Source organism: Dipteris shenzhenensis, chromosome 12 (assembly GCF_047967505.1).
Source record: "Dipteris shenzhenensis isolate YYH24624 ecotype China chromosome 12, Dip_SZ_1.0, whole genome shotgun sequence".
Taxonomy (NCBI): domain Eukaryota; kingdom Viridiplantae; phylum Streptophyta; class Polypodiopsida; order Gleicheniales; family Dipteridaceae; genus Dipteris; species Dipteris shenzhenensis.
Window position 1 is genome coordinate 46,357,118 of NC_141607.1, and position 24,581 is coordinate 46,381,698.

Here is a 24,581-nt window from a genome sequence, read left to right on the forward strand (position 1 = left end):
TAAAGACAAGGCACATAGAGTCCATCGAGTGAGAACCATGTCACTTGGTATCAGCAGCAATTATGCTATCTTGACTAATCATATAGAAACCAGTGAGGACTGATGACCGTGCGTGTGCACAAGAACTTCGGTATCAGCGAATTGGATGCAGTCTAGCTGGATGGTTTCAGGACCTTACATGATTACCAAAGTCAACAAAGCGTTAGAATCAGCACCAAATTTGATGAAAACTAGATGGAATGGTTCCGGTAATTGCTGGAAATAGAATGCCATTGTACCCAGTTTACAAATAAGTAGAGCCCTTTCACAGCTTTCTTTTGTAATAGTTATATCTGTACTGCAACTGATAGCTCTCACATAAACTACAAAAGACTTTCAATGTCAAAATGTGCGGGGCTTCATCATCAACATTGCAACGCTATTCTATTCACTTCCACAGGAAGACTACTCTTGAAACAGCTTTTCTAGTGCCGCTGATGACTGAGAGGACACAAATACTTCACTAGAATGCAACTCCTCACAACCAAGACCTTTCAGATCTCCATCTAGACCTTTCAGATCTCCATCTAGCCAATCCTCAGTGGCACCTTGTCTTGATCTTCGCATTTTGGCTAGTGTTTCAGGATCCTCAGAGCAAATGTTGCGCAGAGTTCGTCTGGATGGACGCTCAGCAACTACAAACTTGTTACCCTCGCGCTGTCTCTCATAAAACCCTGCCCATACTGGAGTAATAGAAAGACCCATTAGTAGTCAACCCTTTCAATGGAATTACTATCCGCACTCATTATTTAGAAGTCAACCCTTTCAATGGAATTGCTATCATCATTTAGCTAAAATACTCTTTTGAGACGAAAACAAGGTAGCATGAATATATCAGTCATTTCCTCGTGCCTTGGTTTTTGGTAGTTTTCCGTAAAACACTAAAGGACTCCAAATCTTTGCTAAAGCACTACTCTCTAGTGAGGCAGTGCTAGATACATATGTACTGCCAGAGTACAAGAAAACCTTAAAATTCCACTTGAGCTTTGGTGTAATAGTTGCAACTTCTCAGTTTTAAGATACTGAACATATAATTCTGGATAGCAATGAGACAACTGAAAAGATGTGAGCTAATCAAAACAGTCAGTTCTCCGCAAATATGTATGTTACAATCAAAAGCCTTAGCATAACAACAATTAAAAGATCCCACATTCTTACCTCCAAAACCTTTTGAGGTCAGCTGAACCCGCAAATGAGAATTTGTTGCTTACTATTTCAATTGCTATTTTATGTCTGCAGACATTGCTGATGTGTTTTAGGGAGACTAATTTCTCTACAGATGAGGCAGATAGGTGGAGACAAATGTCAATTCCACTTGGACGAGGAGCAATAGATCCGAGCAGCAGTCAGTGAAAAATTTGTTGGTAACAGCAACATCAATGTGGACAACAAATATACAGATCAATACATGATATAAACCCCTTTTGACAAGATGCATTTACATCTCCTTATTATCACACATTATCACACACAAGATACGAAATGTGTATACCTGCAAAATGGTGTAAAACTATGGATGCTGCAACAGTGACATTCAATGATGCAGTTCCACATCCGTACTGTGGAATGTACACAAAAGAATCACAAATAGCCATTTCCTTCTCAGATAGGCCCATTCCCTGCAAAGAAAATAATAACCAAATAGTCACAGAACCAACCAAAATCAGCCCATTGATCAACCAAAATCAGCCCAAACATAACAAATTAAGAAGTACTGAGACACAGAATGGAAAAGAGTTCACAGAGACCATGCTTCCATGTTCTGTCTGGCAGTGTTATGACCATTAATTTCACATTCAATACATAACACATTGCATGGAAACAAAAATTAGCAAAACCATAAACAGTTTCTGGCTTCAAAGGTAACATACACATTGCATAAAGCTTTCAATCAGGTAGACTTCCACAGTGAAATATCAACACTGGCCTCGAAAATAACAAACACATTGCATAAAGCCTTCAATCTGGCTCTATTTTGCTTCATTCTAGACTTTCATGGTGAAAGTATATCATTTGATCTTGCAAACTACCTTTGTCTATTTTTCTAGAAACACATCACCACTGGCCTTGAAAATAACAAACACGTTGCATAAAGCCTTCAATCTGGCTCTATTTTGTTTCATTCTAGACTTTCATGGTGAAAGTATATCATTTGATCTTGCAAACTACCTTTGTCTATTTTTCTAGAAACACATCCCCCAGAACATAAGTAAACTTCCATTACCACATGCTTTCTATAGAACAGTAAAAAGTCAGCACCATCAAAGTACTTACCTTGCATGTCAAGCTACAAAGGCTTTCATATTCATGTGGGGATCTTGTGTAAACCTCAGAACCAAGATTGAGACTTTCAAATACTAGCTTTTATAGGCTATAAAGTACCTCAAAAGACTTTGATCTCAGCTCGGGAAATCTGGTGTTGCTCCACTTTGTGGATTCTATAGGAAGGGTAAGTTTAGGGACAGCCCCATTGTTTTACGGTATAGACAAGATCCGAAAAGGACACCATGAGTACAAGTGAGAAGTCCAACACCGGAGGGGATGAGGGTGTTGGAACACTGAAAGGAAAGAGTAGAGTTGACACAAAATCAGAATACTTGCTTATAGAATGAAGAAGAAAGAGGTCCTTAAGTAGGCACCTCATACAAGGTCACTGACATCACTGATGACCTCAAAGCTCCACAATCATCTCCTCAATCTGCTCCTAGATTCACTCAATCATCCTATGTGGCTTTTCCACCACCTAACTGTGCTTGTGGGCACCTAACTGTGCCTCTAGCACTCACACATAGAAACATAAGGTGTGCCTGAGGCATACACCTTGAGATATCCCAACAAACCCCCCCTCAAGGGAATGCCTCAAGCTATGTCAAGGATACATCTAGTCTCATAGTTTCTCATGCCATCTCATGGTGGTCAAGGATAAATCTATGGCTAGGTTCTCATGCTAGCAAGGGTTTCCTTGGGTGTAAGGTAAACAGAAAGGGATACAAACAGACCTTCCAATGGTTATCTCTCCTACATGTACATGCACACAATGTCTGTAGGAGGTACCATGGAACAAACATACACATGGCCTACATCATAAGGTGACCAGAGGTGTTTACAAACACACACAACACAATAATTTATTTTCATTCATTTTGGAGGACTATCCAGGCTGAGTACCTTGACATAAAAAGAGAGATCTGGAGCATACATAGAGATGAGTTTAAAATGCATAATCTTCATGGGATGCCTCATCTTGTGGAGGCAAAATATCCATGTCAAGGCAAGGTCTTACCACATGGGCAGTGTCTAGTGCCTTATAAGATGGTACTATGATAGAACAAGTGGATCTGAAAGTCATATCCTTCAAGAGAACAATTATCTTGTCATCTCCATAGTTGTGTAGAGAAGCATATCTTAAGTATCTGAGCTTCATCTTTTTCTTGTACTTGGAGTCAAATAAAAGTGCCATGAGAGGGTAGATCTCTGTAGTTGCTTCCTTTTTGGCAACCATTGTTTTGGCAATCTTCAACAAGGAAGTCAGGTTGGCATTTTCATCCTTTGTAGCATAACAAGACATTGCTTTATGTTTTGGCTTTTCACATATTTTGCATAAGCAAGCCATGAGAGGCTCTAACCCAAGTATTGGGTAGTGTCTTCTCTCTTACAGGGCTTAGAATAACAACTGAAATGCTTCAAAATATAAGCATTTAATGTAGCAAATAGTAGTAACTAGATTTCAAACAATGATGCTTCCTTTTACATGCTTCATAGAAGTGGATGAAATGAACACTTTCCAATCACAACCAGGTCTAGCAAATCAAAGAAAAACTGAAGCAACACTTGTAATGAAGTTATTGAAAACTTCAAAAGACCAGAAATGCTAGAGTAGCATTTTATGTAGCATCATCTTCAAAACTTGTCCAAAACTGTCAAAAATGAAAAGCTGAACTTGGAGGGCTTGTAGCTCACTCTTCAAAGCAAGGAAAAGAGGGCTTTTTGAAGCAAAAGAAAGCTCATATACCAGAGAAGGTCCAGCACAGAGGTTGGACGAAATGGTGCGCACTTTTGCCCGAGAGAGTTGCTACAGGCTGAAACTGAGTTTTGACGATTTCTCCCTCGTTACTGAACCAAATGACTTGAAAAATGGCTCAAAATCTTCGTCTTGAGGTCGCCCATCTACTCCTAAGAGGGCTCAGGCAATGGCGGAGCAGGCAGGGAGTATTGAGCAACAGAAGAAATTCGCTGTTTGGAGAATGGCAGCCACCACAGACGTTTTTTCTTCAATTGCTTGCAGGTGGAAGTTCGCCCATACTAGAGGAGTTTCCAGCTCAGAGGGTTTGGGCAATGGTCGTTTGTAGGTGGAGAACCAAGCTCTCAAAGATTTTGAGAAGAAAGAGAAAAATGGAGAAGAAGAAGATGAAGAAGAAGATGATGATGTGGCAGAAATGGGCTCAAGGGGGATCAAATGGCTCTGATACCATGTTGGAACACTGAAAGGAAAGAGTAGAGTTGACACAAAATCAGAATACTTGCTTATAGAATGAAGAAGAAAGAGGTCCTTAAGTAGGCACCTCATACAAGGTCACTGACATCACTGATGACCTCAAAGCTCCACAATCATCTCCTCAATCTGCTCCTAGATTCACTCAATCATCCTATGTGGCTTTTCCACCACCTAACTGTGCTTGTGGGCACCTAACTGTGCCTCTAGCACTCACACATAGAAACATAAGGTGTGCCTGAGGCATACACCTTGAGATATCCCAACAGAGGGATCCGCCTCCCAAGCCCTACCACCACAGAATCCTGCATAGCCCTAGATCTCTGCCATGATGGCCACGATGCAGACTATGATGCAGATGCAGCAACAATAGTCCGAGAGTCTCTTTAACTGCATGGCTCATCTCCAAGAGATGCGGGACAATCATGAGGCCGCCAGAGAGCGCGAAAGAGTAGATCAGGAGGCAAAGGAAGAACACGATTGGGAGGCTCTGGAAGCAAAGGAGCTATGAGATCGGGAGCAGGCTGCCAGAGACCGTGAGGCTTAGGAAGCCAAGGAGCTCCACTACTCGAGGCCCCGGAAGCCAAGGAGCATCGAGATTGGGAATAGGCAGCCAGAGACTGCGAGGCTCAAGAGGCCAGAGAGCTCAGAGAGCATACCGCCCGACGGAAACGAAAGAATGGGAGCGTAATGCTCATGAGGAGAAGGAAAGAAATGGACTGGAAACTCCTCATTTCTCTACTCCGACTACATGGAGGAGGAGGAAGGGAGAGCATCCCGCAGTCCGTCAAAACTTCTTTTCTTAGGAAGCTCAACTTCTTTAGGTACGACAATAAGCGAGAACCTATAGGATTGACTTCATGCCTCAATCAGTTTGAAAGTTACTTTTCAGTTGTGCCTACAAATGACAAAAAGCGGTGCAATCTAGCATCAATGCACCTCACAGGCGAGGTAGTCACCTGGTGGCTCAAGTGGCAGCAGGACCTCTATGATGTAGACGAGGAGGCACCTCATTGTGGGTGGACAGAAATCATGAAAGATATCCAACCACGGTTCTTGCCACCTTAGTACTTGGACAGGCTTCAGAGTAAGTTATGAGCTATGCCAGGGGGGAGACAGTAAATCATTATGCCAACAAGTTCACTCAGGTGTTCATACAATTGCAGTTATGAGTGTGCATACAAGCTTGCTCACAACTTCGAGCTCATGCAAAAGGGTCAAGGATCCAAGCAAGTCAACAATAAGAAGTCCTAGGATTCCACATCAAGAATAGGCAGCACAAGAAGAGGACGATGGCAAAGGATAGCAACGCTATGGTGGGTACTTAGATGCAGACACGAGCAACCTATGCCAAAGAGAAACGATGCTTTCATTGTCATGTGTCGGGTCATAAGAAAGAAGATTGCCCACATCACTAGAAGCTTCGAGCAGAAGGAACCATGTCAAGTGGTTCATCCACTCCTATGAGATTAACCTCAATGGTCATCAAGGAGCTTTAGATCAGCAAAAAGGGGAGCCTCGTCAGTTTCCCAACATGTTTCAATACTAGGGCCACATTGGTGGTTGGAAGGTCCTCATCCTGCCACGTTCAGGGAGCTTCGCAAGGACATCACTTCCACCAAGGTAGTTAAGAATGCCTAGTTGACTCTTACGCTGACGGTTTCTATTGCCTTGAATGGCACATTTCCGAGGCAACAAATAGAGAGCAACATTCAGGTCTCTTCATCCACTTTGAAGATCTCAAGGTGGGTAGATAGACGGCTACTCAAGGTCGCACCTACTAAGGCAGTCATCTTGGGAACACAATGGTGGCACAAGTTCAAAGTCCGACCTAATTATCACAACCAAGGCTTGGATGTCAAGATCCCAAGCCATGGGTCCAAGTTCATTCCTTGGCTTGGTGATGTTCCACCTTAACCTTTGATTTCAATCTATACCCTCTTTGTGTCCCTCCCTCCCTCGCCTCGCTCCTTCTTCCCTCACCTTGCTTTCTCCATCACGTCGTAATTCTTCTCACCGATTTTTGTCACGTTGGCAGGATGGTAAAAATAAGAACTTCTGAGAGGAGGGGGAGAGGTGGAAGAGGAGAAAGAGGAGGCAGGAGAGGTGGAAGGACAAGTAGCAAGAGAAGTTTGCAAGTGGAATCTACACCAAATTTAGAGATTCAAAAAGAGGTTGAAATTGGAGTTGAAGAGGATAAGGAGATTGAAGACTTTGAAGACACTACTATAATTGTGGAGGAATCTTCTAAGAAGAGAAAGAAAGAGGATAAACAACTAGATGAGGAGTTTGAGCAAGAGTTTCCTGCTGCACTTGATATTGGCCAGGGGAAGGATGTTATTGAATCTCTTGCAATCAATCCTGGAAAGATTGCTCCCTTAATCCCTTTATGTCATTGTGTTGTAAACACAAGAGTGAGAGGCCTATGAACTGATATGGATAGCCTAAAGCAAGCCCTAGAGGCAGACTCCGGGGGGTCACTATGTATAAACCCTCTATACCACGTTCATTCAAGGCATATTTCTAAAATCCCTTATCTGTAAAATTTTCATTAATAAAATGTACCCCTTTTCTATACAAATCTGTAAATTTTTTCCAAAACTATTTTAAATAGTCCCTTATGTATATTTATTTCTATAAATTTTAGAAATAAAAAATATCCTTCTATTACTCACGTGATAGGGTTACATACGATGAGTGACCCCCCCGAGGAGGCAGAAAAATATATTCAACAGAAAGGAATGTTTATTTTATCTACAACACTTCCGGATGGTGTTTCGCAAGAGGTGACAGATGAAATTGAACAATCATGGGATTCTTGTTGGAGGGATGTAAATCCAGAATTTGAGGCACAGATTGTTGATGATGATGAATGGTCATTTTTGTCTCGAAAGATGTTTTTTGTGTGGGAGAGGAATCACCGTACTGTTGCATGGATGTCTCTAATTGAAGAGAAATTAAATTCAAGACATCAAAGGCATGGCATATTCGAGTTTTAGCAAGTTTTATTACTCCAGAGAAAGAAACAGAAATGAAGCTAATAGCTGCTCTTCAAAGGTTCAATCTATAAGTGCGAGTTCTTGCTTATATGTGTTACCTTTTTTCGAGCTTTTAAGGGTTTTGTGAACAATTTTTAATATGTTTGAAGCTATGTATTTTTTATTTTTCAGCCTTAATGAAACAGCAATTATTAAAACAAATCTCAAGGATTATTTGTACAACACGGACAATGTGTTCGTGTGATGAGAATGAGTACTTATCACTGTTTTTTGAGGAAGAAAAAAAGACACTTGAAAAGCATAGGGCAAATGAAAGCAGTAAAGGATCAAGTACTTGGTATCCTTTGACATCTCTGATGCTAGGGAGAATGGTATTTGCAGTAAGTTTCATACCATTTGTCATGGATGTCTTTTGAATTATAATTAACTAATTCATTGTACTCATTCATTTCTTTGGAATATATTTTAGCCACTATACAAGCAAGATTATGAGGCAAAGCTAAAGGAACTTCAGCCAAATTTGAGTGTTGCTGATATCGAGAAAGTACTTAAAAGTATTCGAAAGGATGTGAATCTCAAGTATGGTCGAAAAATGATCAAGGTATGGTTAATTTAATGATTCTTAACATAAAGTTGACTTTTTAAAGTGTTCAAGTGTTTTTTGAGATTGGTCATATGATGTTTGTTTACAAAATAATCAAGGTATGGGATATGCATGTATTGTATGATTAAAAAATATAGTTGAGTGTGACGATTGCATGTATTGTTTATATGTAGATTCTGTCTATTGTCAAACCAACAAATGGTGAAGATTGGTTTAATATCTTGTGGAGCCTCCCATTTAATGATAAATCATCCATTGTCACATTGGAAAAGTTGTATAACATCTCCATTGCAAAAGTCTCAAAGGAGACACAACTAGCAACCCTCAGAATCTTAGGGTCAGATTCAAATTTGAGAACAAGTTATGGGATGCCAAAAGCTGATAGAGAATTCATAAAGTGGATGGCGAAAGAGGCATGGATGGATCAGTTGCTTTGTGAATTTGAGAGGTTACTCTCTCAGGTCTTGGTTGCTAGTCAACAAGCTAGCTTTGTGCTTCCTCAAGATCCTATGTTGAGAGAGTATTTTGGGGAAATACAAGCAATGAACAGACTTGAACTTTATGGAGATTCAATGACTGTTGCTACAGCTGCAACAGGACAAATGGAGATGACGAGGGCATCTCGACGATTGGTATTTAGGTAAGCAATACATGTTTTTTCCTTTTCAATTAAAAATCCATCCTTAAGTATTTCGCTTTTGTACTAAGACTCTTATTGTATGCAGATTCTTGCAATCCTTAAAAGCTGTTGGTAAGATTAAAAAATTGTTGCCCATATGTCGAGTATGGACAAAAATTCAGGACTTAAAATTCTGTATGTACTCTCCATTCATAATAGGAAAAGAAGGGAAGCAAGTGCTCTCTGAGTGGGAGAGAAAGAACTTCCCGTGGTGGCTCGATATGAAAAAAGGATGTTGCATCGAGGAGGAGGTAGAGCTGTACACACAGCATAAAAAGGGAGAGATGGGTTCATCGAGCTCAAATTCAGTCCACGAGGATGATGCAGTCATTGAGGTTCAAAAAACACTTGAGAAGATGACTAAAAAGGACTGGATGAAAAGCCAGGAAAAGATTTTGACACCGAAAGGTTCCAGAGGACTACGACCAGGGAGTTACTGGAGCATCTTCATCGACGTGTTGGCATTGGGCCGAGATGTGTCGGTGAGAGGGGGTGTTGGAAAGGTCACCTCCCCATCTCTAAGCCCCCATATGAGGAGAGCATGGGGGAGGTGGACCTGGGTTCTGAGGGATGGCCACATGGGCAGCAAGATGGCTGCCATGGGGGCAGAGATCAGAGAGAAAAAGGAAAGTACTTGGACGCATCAAAGTGGCTGCAACACATGGCGTCGAGACCATGCCAGATGGCGATACATACATGGCATAGATCTGGCCTGGAAGAGACATATCTGGAGCAGCACAAGATGATGGCGGGGTATCCCGGGGTACAGGCGTCTAACATGGCAGGTGTCTACAGGCAGGGACACGACCTGCAAGCAGAGCTGGCACATGGCGCAGCATAGTAGGAGCAGAGGCGTGCCTTGAGGGCAGGCTGGAGCCTGCAGGAAGGCCCGCAATAGGGCGCATACGTGGAATGTTTGCTTGTCTTTTGCCTAACAAAAATTGTACAGATGAGCCTGCAAGTAGGCAGATCAGAGTGGCGCAGCAGAGGCGGGACAGACCAGCACATGGGTCGGCCAGGAGAGAGGCTGGTTGGGCTGTTTTGAGGCAGCCAACCAGGCCTTATATAGGGCTGACCTAGGGGCTGGGCCCTTGCCTAGGATGGAGAGCCAAAGGACCCTAAAAGTGTGGGCCATAAAGGCCTAGTTTTGTGAGCCCTTAAAGGGCTGGACCAGCAGCAGACTGGTCGGCCAGTATGAAGCTGGCTGGTCAGTTTTCTACAGCAGGCCTCAGGGCCTATAAAAGGAGAGGCTCAGGCCTCATTTCATCATCCAGCCTAGCAGCACTTCAGGGAGCAGGAAGGAGCAGCAGAGCAGCAGCAGTTGGGCCTATGACCAGGAGGTGAACTGTGCTGAGGAGCTGCAGACTTAGCTCAGGGAGAGGCTGAACCTAGACTGTCTTCTAGGGCAGAAGGTTGCTGAGATCATCATCACTTGGAGCAGCACAAGTACCAGCAGAAAGGAGCAGCAGGGAGCTTGCCTTAGGCCTCATCACTGGAGGTAAAGGGAGCACACAGGAGCTGCAGACTTAGCAAAGAGTGCTGCCCACCTAGGCTGGTGCAAAGACAGCAAGGTGGAAGGGATCTGGACGGAAAGTCTACAGAAGCTCGAGGTGGAGCACGCGGACTCGAGTCTAGAGATAGCCAACAGATAGGAGAAGGACTTTGTGATGAGATCAGAGGACCACACCATTGGTGGGACTCTGGATCTCTCTCTTTTGTATTGTGTCCACAATTGTGGACGGAAATATATATTTTGGTGGTTTCTCTATCTGGTTGGTTCATTGTCTATTGATGAGTTTGCACACCTATTGTATGCACATAAGTAAAGAAGTCTGTGATTCCATACCCACTCCGCACACTGTGTGAGCTCTTGCGCATTACTATAAGTCTTCCACTGCGTGTACCCTCTGTTGGGTATTTTCTAACATGGTATCAGAGCCCAAGTAGGAGGCTCACAGGTGTGGGAGCCTGAAGGCAGGGACCTTGCTGAAGGACGACCCTGATTCAGAAGCTCTAGGGAATTGACTTCCATGACTGGAGGATTGTGCCCTTGCGAGAAGGAGGGTGACTCAAGTTCAGCCAGGTGCGTTTAAAGTTCGCAGTCCAGGTGATCTTGAGATGTACTTTTGTTGCAGACCTTGCCAAAGGAAGGACGGGTTGAAACAGACCCCCAGAGCATGGTGCCTGGAAGACTCCAGGTTGTTCACTCATTATGAGGGGGACGACTGGAAGATTGTGGAGGTTGGGTTGCTCGAATTTGAAGGCAGGAATGTGACGGAAGCGGGTGGTGCCAGGAGGTGCTACCAGAGATGGACCTGTGTACCAGGATGGTGTGCGGAAGCGGAACCGGACCTGGTGGAGCAGGAGCCATTGGATGAAAAGCCAGGAAAAGATTTCGACACCGAAAGGTTTCAGAGGACTACGACTAGGGACTTACTGGAGCATCTTCATCGACGTGTTGGCATTGGGCCGAGATGTGTCGGTGAGAGGGGGTGTTGGAAAGGTCACCTCCCCATCTCTAAGCCCCCATATGAGGAGAGCATGGGGGAGGTGGACCTGGGTTCTGAGGGATGGCCACATGGGCAGCAAGATGGCTGCCATGGGGGCAGAGATCAGAGAGAAAAAGGAAAGTACCTGGATGCATCAAAGTGGCTGCAACACATGGCGTCGAGACCATGCCAGATGGCGATGCATACATGGCATAGATCTGGCCTGGAAGAGACATATCTGGAGCAGCACAAGATGGCGGGGTATCCCGGGGTACAGGCGTCTAACATGGCAGGTGTCTACAGGCAGGGACACGACCTGCAAGCAAACTGGCACATGGCGCAGCATAGCAGGAGCAGAGGCGTGCCTTGAGGGCAGGCTGGAGCCTGCAGGAAGGCCCGCAATAGGGCGCATAGGGCCTGGACCAGTGGCGCAATGCCACGTGGCAAGGCGTGTACAGATGAGCCTGCAAGTAGGCAGATCAGAGTGGCGCAGCAGAGGCGGGACAGACCAGCACATGGGTCGGCCGGGAGAGAGGCTGGTTGGGCTGTTTTGAGGCAGCCAACCAGGCCTTATATAGGGCTGACCTAGGGGCTGGGCCCTTGCCTAGGATGGAGAGCCAAAGGACCCTAAAAGTGTGGGCCATAAAGGCCTAGTTTTGTGAGCCCTTAAAGGGCTGGACCAGCAGCAGACTGGTCGGCCAATCTGGTCGGCCAGTATGAAGCTGGCTGGTCGGTTTTCTACAGCAGGCCTCAGGGCCTATAAAAGGAGAGGCTCAGGCCTCATACCATCATCCAGCCTAGCAGCACTTCAGGGAGCAGGAAGGAGCAGCAGAGCAGCAGCAGTTGGGCCTATGACCAGGAGGTGAACTGTGCTGAGGAGCTGCAGACTTAGCTCAGGGAGAGGCTGAACCTAGACTGTCTTCTAGGGCAGAAGGTTGCTGAGATTATCATCACTTGGAGCAGCACAAGTACCAGCAGAAAGGAGCAGCAGGGAGCTTGCCTTAGGCCTCATCACTGGAGGTAAAGGGAGCACACAGGAGCTGCAGACTTAGCAAATAGTGCTGCCCACCTAGGCTGGTGCAAAGACAGCAAGGTGGAAGGGATCTGGACGGAAAGTCTACAGAAGCTCGTCGAGGTGGAGCACGCGGACTCGAGTCTAGAGATAGCCAGCAGATAGGAGAAGGACTTTGTGGTGAGATCAGAGGACCACACCATTGGTGGGACTCTGGATCTGTCTCTTTTGTATTGTGTCCATAATTGTGGACGGAAATATATATTTTGGTGGTTTCTCTATCTGGTTGGTTCATTGTCTATTGATGAGTTTGCACACCTATTGTATGCACATAAGTAAAGAAGTCTGTGATTCCACACCCACACTGCACACTGTGTGAGCTCCTGGGCATTACTATAAGTCTTCTGCTGCGTGTACCCTCTGTTGGGTATTTTCTAACATACACTAGTTTGTTTGAGTTGATTGAAGCTCTAGACACCGTCATAGGGGTACTTGGTAGGTACATCAACCCCTTAAAATCTTGTTCCAATCCGACTTCCCGTTGGGGAGAACGAGGGGGTCTCTTTTCCTCACAATTTAAGGGTTTTAAGGACTCATTCACGCGAGGGGGGGGGGGGGGGGGGGGGGTCAACCCGTTCCCCGTCCCAAGAGCAGAATTTTCAGAGAAAGCCTTGACCCCAAACCCTCCAAATTCCAATGCTTGCATAGAACTTTCGCTCAAGAAAGCAAGCCTCCAGCCCGATCTGACTTCGCAAATCTCGTGGGAACTCAGAGGGCCTGCCCTGGTTGCCTTCTGTCTATCGCACGTGCAACCCCTTCCCTGCGACCCTCCTCCGTGCGTCCCCTCGTTTGGCCCAACCTGCTTGCCTGTGTGCTGCCTGGAGGACCTCCCTTCCGAGTGCTGCCCGCCCGTACTGCTCCGTATGGGTGCTTGCGGATTGTTGGCGTCCGAACATCCCACACGTGCTGCTGGTACTCTGTCCAACCTGGTGCCATCTTCCCCTACACAAGGGATCCTCACGCTCTTCGCGTCCCTGCCCTAGATCGTGCCACTCTGATACCAAGTGTGAAAAACCAAACTTCTCAAGAATGCAAATGTGTGCAATGCATGCAGAATTTGAATGCCAATTGGCCCTCCAATGGGGAAAGAGCGCCCTTACCAGAGTACTTGTTTCTCTTTTCGACCTACATGCAAGGTGGGAGAGAGATGGCAGATGAATGCAAGGTGGTAGCGAGAATGCTACGTGAGATTCACAATGAAGGGTGATAACCTTTCATTAATGTCCCTTGAGGTCACTCAAGTTCCATCTTCCCATTTACACCTACCCTTAGCCTATGGCCATGCATCTACGATTCAATGCACCTTAATGCACTCTTCCATTGCTATTGCCCCTAGGACCTACACACGTGGGTGCAGATCTTTATTAATAGAATTAGTGTTACATGTCCAAATTTGATGCCATCTGAAGCAATGGCTCCAGCTCAACTAGTCCTACCTACTCGGATGATCCACCGCCATAACAATTCGGTCAGTGTCCATCATAAATATAAATACATGTTACACCATTGGCGTATAATATATAATAATGTTCTAATGTCTACTAATCATGGATTAGTGATTTCTCTCGTCATGACATAGCAATCCTCAGGTCCAACTTACAGTGACAAATCTCCCTCTATACAGTAGTCTGTTGGGGTAAAGGCACATTGCCACCCTTTAAAATGTTATGACCACTATGACTGTCTTAAGACAGTCATAGGGTGAATACCTAATCCTAATAAAACCTTTGAGTTTGTGGTGTGGCTCAACACATTCTTACACACCCACACTCCTGGTGTCTCTGTCTCCTAACGTTCCACCCCCCTCTTTCCCTCACAAGTGGTATCAGAGCCACCCTCTCCCTCTCACTCCGGTCTACCCCTCCCTCTCCCCTCGGGCCTCGTGCCCTCTGTCAGCAGGCAGCACGCGGTGTGCTTCAGGGCGCAGCAGGTGCGCGAGCAGGGCGCAGTAGCAAGCAGGGCGCAGCCGCGCGCAGCAGGTGCGCGACCAGCCGCGCGCAGCAGGCCTGCGAGCAGCCATAGCTGCAGCAGCAGCTAGCTGCTGCTAGCTGCTACCAGCAACCGGCGGCCGCAGCCTACCAAGCGGCCGAAGCCAGCCGACCGGCTGCAAGGCAGCAGCCGACCAGCCAGTCGCGACCGCGACCAGCCGTACCGGCTGTACGGACGCGTGCACGTACAGGTACAGCCGTACCGGCTGTATCCTCAACCGAGGGAATTTCGACATTTTTTTTTGGGATCCGTGCCCTCGCAAGTACAGGGTACAGCAGGTACTCTGTGTAGGCACAGCAGGTACTTGCAGGTACAGCAGGCACATAATTTTTTTTGGGGGAAAAAGGAAAAGAGTGAAGAGCACTTTGCTCTTTTGCGTGGTACATGCAAGTACGCGCAGAGGGCTTTTATGCTTTTGCTGAGTGCAAATCTCAGTTTTCGAGTGACAATTTCATAGGACTTTTGCCTGACAGTGAATGCAGTGTATGCCTTGGGGCAGTGTGGAGCCAGGGTGCCCACATTGGTCTCGTTTTCCGCAGTGTATCAGTGACATTTCTTTGCAGGTCACATTTTGTGTACGGCACTTAGAAAATCTCAGTTGAGCCACGCTTGGCCAGGGCACATCGAGTTTACTCGGTCCCTAACTGTCCATCGTTGACAGTGCTCAAAAGATTTTCTTTTCGGTGTTTGTAGGTTGGGATCTATGTTGCTACTGTGCACACAGGCAGTTTATGCATTACATTGTCAGGTGAAAGTGCCAGGAGAGTGCTGAATTTTGTATGCTACCTCATTGTTGAGGGTGTTTTTCACTTGGCACAGGTGTCAAATCAAGGGGCTTTTGCCCAGATTGTGCTTGAGAGCAATTTGGTCACTGTGTAGAGACTTCAGATGTCTTTTATCCCCTTGACTTAAGGGTGATTTGTTGGGATTTGTCCCATACTTTGTTGCAGGTTTGTGACAGGCTGAGGTGTTTGGAGCTTTTTTCAGTGGACAAAACAGTGGTATGCCAAGTGGTTTATGCATATAAAATCAGTGCAACACCTCATCTGAGGTGGGAGAAGTGTCCAGGACAGCAGTGTTTTGTGCTTCATCAGATGATGATGCACTGATAAAACACTTGTGGAACAGCTGCAGCATTCTGTAGTTACTGTTTTATGCCTATTTGAGCACGGTACAGGGTGTCAGAAGGTACAGTGACTGGAGGGAAAATTTTCTGTTTTGCTGCAGGATTTTTTGACAGTAAAAAACAGCACTATTGTGAGTGCTCCTGGCTCTTGATAGAGCAGGTTTTCTGAGAAATCAGAATTTTATTTAGTCATTTTTTGACTTACAGGGAGTCAGGCACTTTCCTTGTCTGATATGGCATCAGGGGGAAGTGAATCCTCAATACTGAACATAAAGAAATTGGAAGGGGCACACAATTATGCATTATGGGCAGAACAGTGTTTGAATGTACTTATGCTAAAGAAGATTTCTAAGCCCATAAGGTTGAAGGGTGTCAAGCCATCTGGGATGGCAAATGATGAGTGGGAGGAGCTTGATTTGTCCGCCAGGGCGGCTATCATGCTTACTCTCACTGATTCTCTTGTGTTCAATGTTCAAGCAGAAAAGACCTCTTATGGCCTATGGCAGAGGCTAGAAGAGTTGTATGCCCAAAAGAGTTCAGCTAGTAAGGTTTATTGGTTGAAGAAGCTTGTCGACCTTCGCACGAAGGAAGGTACAGCTATGACCTCACACTTGAGTGAGTTCAATGCCATCTTTACACAGCTTATCGCACAGGGATTGAACCTTGATGAGGAGTTCAAGGCTACTTTCTTGTTGTGTACCCTCCCTGAGAGTTGGGACACTTTCAAGACCACTCTGTCAAATTCAAATGTCACTCTTATGTATGCTGATGTGGAGAGCTCTCTCCTTATGGAGGAGATGAGCAGGAAGAATAATATGGGCAGCAAGTCTTCCAATGCTTTGCAGGTACAGGAAAGAGGTAGGACTCAGCAGATGGGGAGATCTGCTGGCAAGTCCAAATCCCGCAGTCATTCCCGTGGCAAAAAGGATATTGAATGCTTTTACTGTGGCAAGAAGGGACACGTGAAGTCTAAGTGCTTCAAGTTTATACGGGATCAAAAAGCCAAGAAGGCTGAGACAAAGGATGCAGGTAGTGGAAGCAAAGGCAAAGGCAAGGCCAAGGCAGATGACTTGGATGCAGTGAATGTTGCAACAGAGGACAGTGACAGTGACAGTGACAGACATGATGTATTATGTTCTTCTGCTGTAATTGCACATACATTGGTTGTTGATGGCCATGACATGCACACCTGGCTCTTGGATTCAGGTGCTTCTTTTCATGTTACACCTCATAGGGAGTGGTTTACTTCCTACACAGGTACTCATGGAGTTGTTCACCTTGGGAACAACTATGCATGTCAGATTGCAGGGATTGGCAGTATACAGATAGTATTCCCTGACGGACGCATATTTATGCTTGATGGTGTTCGCCATGTGCCGCAAATCAAGAAAAATCTGATTAGCACTGGCTTGTTGGATGACAGTGGTTACCACACCACATTTGGGGATTCCAAATGGGTGATTACTGATGGCCAGGTTGTAGTGGCTGAGGGTTATAAGAGTGATACCTTGTACCCTCTTTATATTTCCAATGTAGGTAATCATGTTGTTGCCATAACCGAGCTGCCGAAGGTTTCATTGTGGCATAGCCGGTTGGGACACATGTCCGTTAAAGGAATGCAAGAAATGTCACGTTTGGGTTATCTGATGTCTCTTTCATTTTCAGAGTTGCCTACTTGTGATCATTGCATTTTTGGAAAGCATTCTATGACTCCTCATAAGAGGAGAACTCCCCAGAATAGAGCACCGCTTGATCTAGTGCACACTGATTTGTGTGAGATGCCACAGCTATCACTAGGGGGTGCAAAGTATTTCATTACTTTTATTGATGATGCCACACGCAAAGTGTGGGTCTATTTCTTGAAGCATAAGAGCGATGCCTTAGATGCTTTCAAGAAGTTTGTTGCTCAGGTTGAGAATCGGAGAGGACGCAGGCTGAAATGCCTCAGATCCGATAATGGGGGTGAGTATGTGTCACATGCTTTTGTACAGTTATGCGAAGCTAAGGGCATTAAACAAGAACTCACAGCCCCTCATAATGCATCTCAAAATGGTGTGAGTGAGCGAATGAATTGGACTATCCACGAGAAAGTTCGATGTATGTTGTCTTATGCTGCCTTGCCCCATGGCTTTTGGGCAAAAGCCGTGCAAACAGCAGTTCACCTAATTAACAGGTCGCCGAACAAGGCTTTGGAGTTGAAAGTGCCAGAGGAGGTGTGGTCTGGCAAGCCACCTTCATATAAGCACTTACGTGTGTTTGGCTGCGAGTGCTTTGCTCATGTACGCAAAGAACTGCGCACCAAACTGGAGCCAAAGTCTTTCAGATGCATCTTCATGGGTTACGGTGACGAAGGTGAAATGGGGTACAGGTTATGGGATCCTGTCAAACGGAAGATTATACGCAGCAATGACGTCATCTTTAAAGAGGATAGTGTACACAAAGAACCCGTGCAGCCTGTGGAATACAGGAGGGTTGTTTATGATGATGTCGGACAGCAAAGAATGCCCATTAATATGCAGCAGCAGGCTGCTGTAAATAACCCTGTTCAAGAGGGTATACAGGCTGAAAATCAGCCAGACAATTTTGCCAATGATGCACCACTGGATATGCCAGCAAATGGCGCTGTAGGACAGCCAAATATGGTGGTAGAGCCACCCGTCATGCATGACGAACAGGCTAGACAGCAGCCTAATACGGAGCATTTTGTTAGGAGGAGCACCCTGTACAACGGCCTCCTGACAGGTTTGTTCCAGGAGCCAATAATGTGGCTCATTTTATCATGCTGACAGATTGTGGTGAGCCTTCCAGCTTCAGGGAAGCTATGGGAAGAACAGAGAAAAGGAAGTGGGAGAAAGCCATGCAGTCAGAAATGGACTCCTTACTTCAAAATGATACATGGGACTTGGTGCAGCTACTTGCAGGCAGAAAGGTTTTGCCATGCAAGTGGGTTTACAAAGTCAAAGTGGATTCAAATGCTTTACCGAGGTATAAGGCCAGATTGGTTGCCAAGGGATTTAAGCAGGAGAAGGGCATTGACTTTGATGAGATTTTTTCCCCTGTAGTCAAGATGACTACTTTGAGAGCAGTGTTAGCTCTTGTTGCTCATGAGGACATGGATTTATGTCAGATGGATGTGAAGACTGCTTTTCTTCACGGAGATCTCCATGATGAGATCTACATGAGCCAGCCAGAGGGATATGCTGTTAAAGGGAAAGAGCAGCTTGTGTGTAAGCTCAAGAGGAGCTTGTATGGACTCAAGCAGGCGCCAAGAGAATGGTACAAGAAGTTTGATGCCTTCATGCAGTCCCAAGGGTATCATAGGTGTGAGACCGATCACTGCTTGTACACCAAACGGGCAAAGGATGGCAGTTTAATGCTACTCATTCTATATGTGGATGACATGCTGATTGCCAGCAAATCTCAGCAGGAGATCATTGCTTTGAAGAAGCAACTACATAAGTCTTTTGACATGAAAGACTTGGGTGATGCAAATCACATACTAGGTATGCGGATTACTTGTGACAGGTCTAAGGGACTTTTGTTTCTGTCACAGGAAGAGTACATTGGCAAGGTACTGCAGAGGTTTAACATGGAGGGGGGGAAGTCTATTAGTACCCCGTTGCCTCCTCATTTAAAACTCAGCAGTAAGGACAGCCCCAGATCAGATGATGATAAGGCTGAGATGGCCAAGGTTCCGTATGCATCTGCAGTTGGTTCTTTGATGTATGCCATGGTTGCCACTCGTCCGGATATTGCTTTTGCGGTGGGAGTCATCAGCAGGTATATGGCAAATCCAGGCAAGCGGCACTCGGAAGCAGTGAAAGGCGTCTTGAGGTATCTCAAGGGTACCAAAGACTTGTGCATATGCTATGATAGGCAGGATGCATTGGTGCATGGTTTTACAGATTCAGACTATGCAGGGAATGCAGATAACCGGAAGTCTACTACCGGTTATATTTTCACATTTGCAGGAGGTCCTATATCATGGGTGTCTCGTTTGCAGAAATGCATTGCTCTGTCAACCACTAAAGCTGAATATATTGCAGCCACTGAGGCTTGCAAGGAAGCAATATGGCTTACTCGGCTGGTGGGAGATTTGGGCATTACAGGAGATATACCAGTTTTGCATTGTGATAGTCAGAGTGCTATCATGTTGGCAAAGAATCCGGTCTTTCATCAGAAGACCAAGCACATAGATGTGAAATATCATTTTATCAGGGAGGTACTGGAGGACAAGCAGCTTGAGCTTGTAAAGGTGCACACTGATAATAATCCTACAGATTTGCTCACTAAGAGCTTGCCTACAGAGCGGTTTGTACATTGTCGCCGCATCATGGGATTAGGTTGAGACCATTCTTATTTTACGGTCTTGTATACAGTAACTGTATATTGCTGTGATTTTATTCTTTTCTCCCCTTTAGGCACATTGGCCTTTAGGTGGGAGGTTGTTGGGGTAAAGGCACATTGCCACCCTTTAAAATGTTATGACCACTATGACTGTCTTAAGACAGTCATAGAGTGAATACCTAATCCTAATAAAACCTTTGAGTTTGTGGTGTGGCTCAACACATTCTTACACACCCACACTCCTGGTGTCTCTGTCTCCTAACGTTCCACCCCCCTCTTTCCCTCACATAGTCTCTACTCTCTTTGGCAGTGAGGGTGTTCTCCTTCCATACAGTACTTGTTCTTTACAATTGTATTCAGCCCTCTCATTGTTCAATTATTATTACTTTCCCTCTTTAGAGACTCACTATATTAATCTCCCTTTGATTCTCACACTCACTCCACAGTTCCGCTTGTGTTTTGACTGCATCATTCTTTCAGTTCAGATAGTAGTGAGAGAGAATGAGTTAGGCTGTCTACCTGTTACAATCAACTTCTAAACCTAAAGAAGATTGAGTAACACTAAGATCCAAGAGTAGCTTCCCCTAGCTATACAATTAAGTTCACCAAACTCTCAAGGATAAATTTCTCCACCAAAAGAGTTTGAATCTTTGTACATAAAGTCTTTAAAGTTAGGCTAGGACATACAAGTCATCTATGAATCTCCTTACCTGACTAAGTTTACGAAGAACAATTGGACAAGTCTCACACGAGATCAATTGCTGCATAAACTAAAATTCGTAATAAAAAAGGTAGAAGTTTGCTAAGAAAAATAGCACAATGAGTGCCCATCGGAATACCAATGTTTTGTTGACATGAAGCATCTCCTAGAGTTATGAAACAAATTATCCAGATGGAAGTTTAAACTAACAAAGGACGACAACTTTTGTGCACCTTTTCTTTTTCAAGTCAAGGTCTTGATTTTTATATTTATTCAACAACCACCAAAATGCAAGGCTAATTTTCAACTATTAAAAATTTGCATCTATCTTTTTCATATGTATAGTTGAAAACTTGTGAAACAAGCTTTTTTTTTGGGAAAAAAAAAACTTGTGAAACAAGCTTTCCTATTCGTGACTTCAAACTAGAGAGTGTAGTAAAAATCAAATGTTTCAAGCAACATTGGAGTACACTTTTCTTCTACACTCCAAGAGGAGTTGAAAAATTTTATGACTAGTATGACTCCCACTGAATCATTCAAAATCCAACTTAAATCTATTTCAACATCAGCCTCTCTCAATAAGTTTCTCCAAAGTTCATGGACAGTTGGTAAAATGGCCTTGAAGCAATAACTCTACCCCTTTGATACATCAATTATAGAAGTCCTACAAGCTGCTACAATGAATATAGGTTTCTTAGGATTTTATGAAACTTCCAGGCTGCACAGAGATAAGGAAGACTTGGATTGCAAATGAATCCAAAAGACTTACAAAAGTTTTGATGTTTCAAAATCAAATCCTTTTGAGGTATAGGACAACTGTCAAATTCCCGTTTTATCCTTCCATTAGTAAAAATCTTGTATACCTTCATCCATCTCCTAGAACTCGAATAAGATAAGACTTCTGAAAGCCTTGAACAAATCACAATCTTATTTCTGTTGCATCAGCTCCTTTGTCACTATTGCTACCTTTTTCACCTTTCGCTAGGATTGGGAGCAACTGAAATCTTTCCTTGAGTCGTCTGCTCTCTTCTCTAGTCTTTTGGTACAGGTTGGTGGGTGCAACCCCAACCTCTTGCACAAATCACCAAAAATTATAAATTATTGCTTGTATTTTAGGGCTCAACTAGGGTTTTTAATCTAGACTCTAGGGTTTAGAGATTATGTTTTAGGATCTAAGATATAGGTTCTAAGATTTAGGATCTAGGTTGTACGCTTTATAGCTTTGCATCTATGGTTAAGAGTTTAGCATATAGGAAGTAAGTTGTACGGTTTACGATTTACGATTTAGGGTTTAGGGTTTAGGATAGATTTATGGTTTAGGGTCTAGGGTTTAGGATTTATAGCTTTGTATCTAAGGTAGTTTAGAATAAATGAAGTATATTGGATGGGGCTCTAGCCTACATGGTTTCTCAAAGATGTCTCATATAACACAAATCTCAACATGATTATAACACCACCTCTAACTAAAGAACTCAAATCTCAACATGATTATAACACCACCTCTAACTAAAGAAATAACTTCGGAACTTAGGAGTTAGTAAAGCCTTCAAGAAAACCCCATGTGATGTTATAAAAGAAGGGCTTGGCTCTTTGGTAATTCTCCCAAGTGAACCTGGTTCTCTGCAGCCAAGGGAGAGGCTAAGGGGTCAGCAATCAAGAAACAGCTAATGCAATGTATCCACTCTTTACTATAGCAGCAAGTCAATGCAATAGCAAACTCAGCTCTTTGAGGCCGAGAAACTCAGCTCTTTAAGGCTAACAAACTCACCACACATACATATTCACATGCCCAGCTCGCTTGAGCACCCATTTATACAAAAGTCTTCGTACTGAGTGTCTGTCAACTCTCCATAGGTGAAGGGAAGACTCATCTGTGACAAAGGCTAGCACTAAAGTACGACTACCTGTGAGGAATAATTTATTTCGTTTTAGTGTCTCCCAAACGAGCAATTCTAAGCAAAAGATGCTGAGAAAAGATAGCTGATAGAAAGAATTTATTGCAGTATCAGTCTGCCGCAACATGGCCAAAAACTTCATAAGGTGAGATTGCAAGTCTGCTAATACTACGGGAACATATATATGGATGAGTCTAGGATATCAGTATTATATGCAGAAATGTTTATTTCTCCCATTCTTTGAAACATAATCTAAAGCAATATCAAAATTTCGAAGTACTAATATTTCAAACCATTGAAAAATACTTCGTTTATTTCTATAGCCAACATAAAATATTAGTATTATATCCAATGCAAAATATTATTGTTTCGGATAGGACTTAGCATTTGGCAGAGACTTATTCTCCTTTCATTTTGGTACCTCGTTTCCAAGAAGAAAGGCCGTGCTGCGTGTGAAAGGCTTCTCATGGATTGCCTTCGCGCCTTCCACTATTTCCACCCCAAAAATGTCGCAGCTCTTTTGCTGCATAGAGAGCAACGTCACAAAGTCTGCAAATTTGCAAACCTTTATACAGACCCCACCAGATAGCAAATCACCTTCAGATAAAGACGAGCCTCGGAGAGGGTGAAGAAGTGCCTGAATTGAAGGTGCAGGGTGGCACCATGACTGCCAAAAGCATTAAAATCTTTTTTCCCAACGAGGATGAGCTCTGAGACTCCAAACGCAGTGGCACTCCGGGCAAGGGTTCCAAGATTGTGTCGTTTGGAAACATTGTAGACGATGACGAAGCTTTGGATGCTGGCAGCGCACTGTGCATCATCATCGTCCATGCTCTTCTTTGTGAAATATGAAGTCTGCCCTAATGGCTATTAAGGATGTCAACTTTACACTCCTATGGGCTGCCGCCAGCATGTACACCAAGCTCCTAAAACGTGAGTGCGGGTCCCAAGTTTAAACCTGGGGGGCAGGTTAGGATTCTATCTTGGTCACCTGGTATGAGGACGTTGTTGGCAATTTCAATAAAATTAATAAAACAAGAAGATGCATTTCATTCATGTAGCCTACCCGAGATGGTGAGCAAATCAAAAGCAGAGAGGGAGAGAGAGAGAAGACAAACAAGAGAGAGAGAGAGAGAGAGAGAGAAAGAGAGAGATGGGAGGATTTCAAGGGATACAAATAGCAAGCGCAACGAGATGGTGCATGGAAAAGCGGCTGAGAAAGAGAGAGAAGAAGAAGAAGAAGAAGAAAAGCAGAGAGAGAGAGGGGGGGGGGGGACAGAGTAGCTTCTCAAAGTTGAATCTCTAGTTAGACCTTCCACTGTAGGGCAAATAAGAGCTCCACCGTGTATGAGTACTCTCATCAAAATTCTTTGAGTCTGGAGTGAACCAAGCTCTCCTACAATAGCTTGCTATCCTTTGAGTTCATCACAGCCAGTACTTCATCTTCTTTCCTGCCTTCACATTTATCCATTGAATTGCGAGCAATCCATTGGCAATATTATTTACCACTCACGCACTCCTTATGGACTCACGGAAGTCTGAGGTGCACTAAGCTCCCATATCACAGCTCGCTACTCTTGGAGATCTTGATATCCCGCATGGTAAGACCTCTCTACTTGGGCATCTCCCTTGCTTTGTATCAAGTATGGAACCTCACAAGTTATTGATAAAGTATCCAAAATAAGAAACGAGCCACCAAGTCATCAACCTCCTCCTCTCTTCTCAGTTTGCAAATCTTGCTCAATTATTTCCTTCTTCTATCCAATCCCGAATCCACTTGATTCATGTTTTGCCACGCTGCACCATCTACATGGTGATACAATGCAAAAGAGCTCCTCTGATTATGGAAGTGAACAAAAAGAAACATTCTCACAGAATCATTCGAGCGTCAAGAATGTGAAGGCGAACAAGAGATGGACTTTCCTCTCCATTCTATACCATCCATCATTGACATCTTCTTTCTCACAAGCTAAGGCACTGAGTTTGAGTTTCTAGCAGCACTAGTGTAGCATAACTGTTCGTGAGGTGCCCTTCGTGCTTTGCCATCTCCTTCCTCACTAGGTTCCCTAGTAGCTCGCTATCCCTGGAGTTCCCAAACAACCGAGATTTCTTCGGCTAGTACCTGGCACCCGTCTAGCCAAAGGCCTCTC

The 24,581-nt window shown here is 44.4% G+C and overlaps 1 protein-coding gene across 1 annotated transcript; it reads right to left on the reverse strand.

The window, feature by feature from the left end:
• Positions 1 to 24,238, reverse strand: LOC147896302 (tRNA/rRNA methyltransferase (SpoU) family protein). The gene is made up of 4 exons (XM_087382581.1): positions 23,029 to 24,238; positions 22,853 to 22,954; positions 1,532 to 1,658; positions 1 to 722 (listed from the first exon to the last, which is right to left on the reverse strand). The coding sequence occupies exons 1-4, from the start codon at positions 23,260 to 23,262 to the stop codon at positions 445 to 447; spliced, it is 741 nt and encodes a 246-aa protein (XP_087238707.1). The 5' UTR covers positions 23,263 to 24,238; the 3' UTR covers positions 1 to 444.
• Between the last annotated feature and the right edge of the window lie 343 nt (positions 24,239 to 24,581).

What these genes read in the sequence shown, in the direction of transcription:
- LOC147896302 (XM_087382581.1), bottom strand. Translation starts at nt 23,262, where the DNA reads ATGGACGATGATGATGCACAGTGCGCTGCCAGCATCCAAAGCTTCGTC. An exon ending in AGGCTCGTCTTTATCTGAAG is followed by an intron (nt 22,955 to 23,028) that starts GTGATTTGCTAT and finishes CTCTCTATGCAG; the next exon opens with CAAAAGAGCTGCGACATTTT. An exon ending in AGTTTTACACCATTTTGCAG is followed by an intron (nt 723 to 1,531) that starts GTATACACATTT and finishes CTATTACTCCAG; the next exon opens with TATGGGCAGGGTTTTATGAG.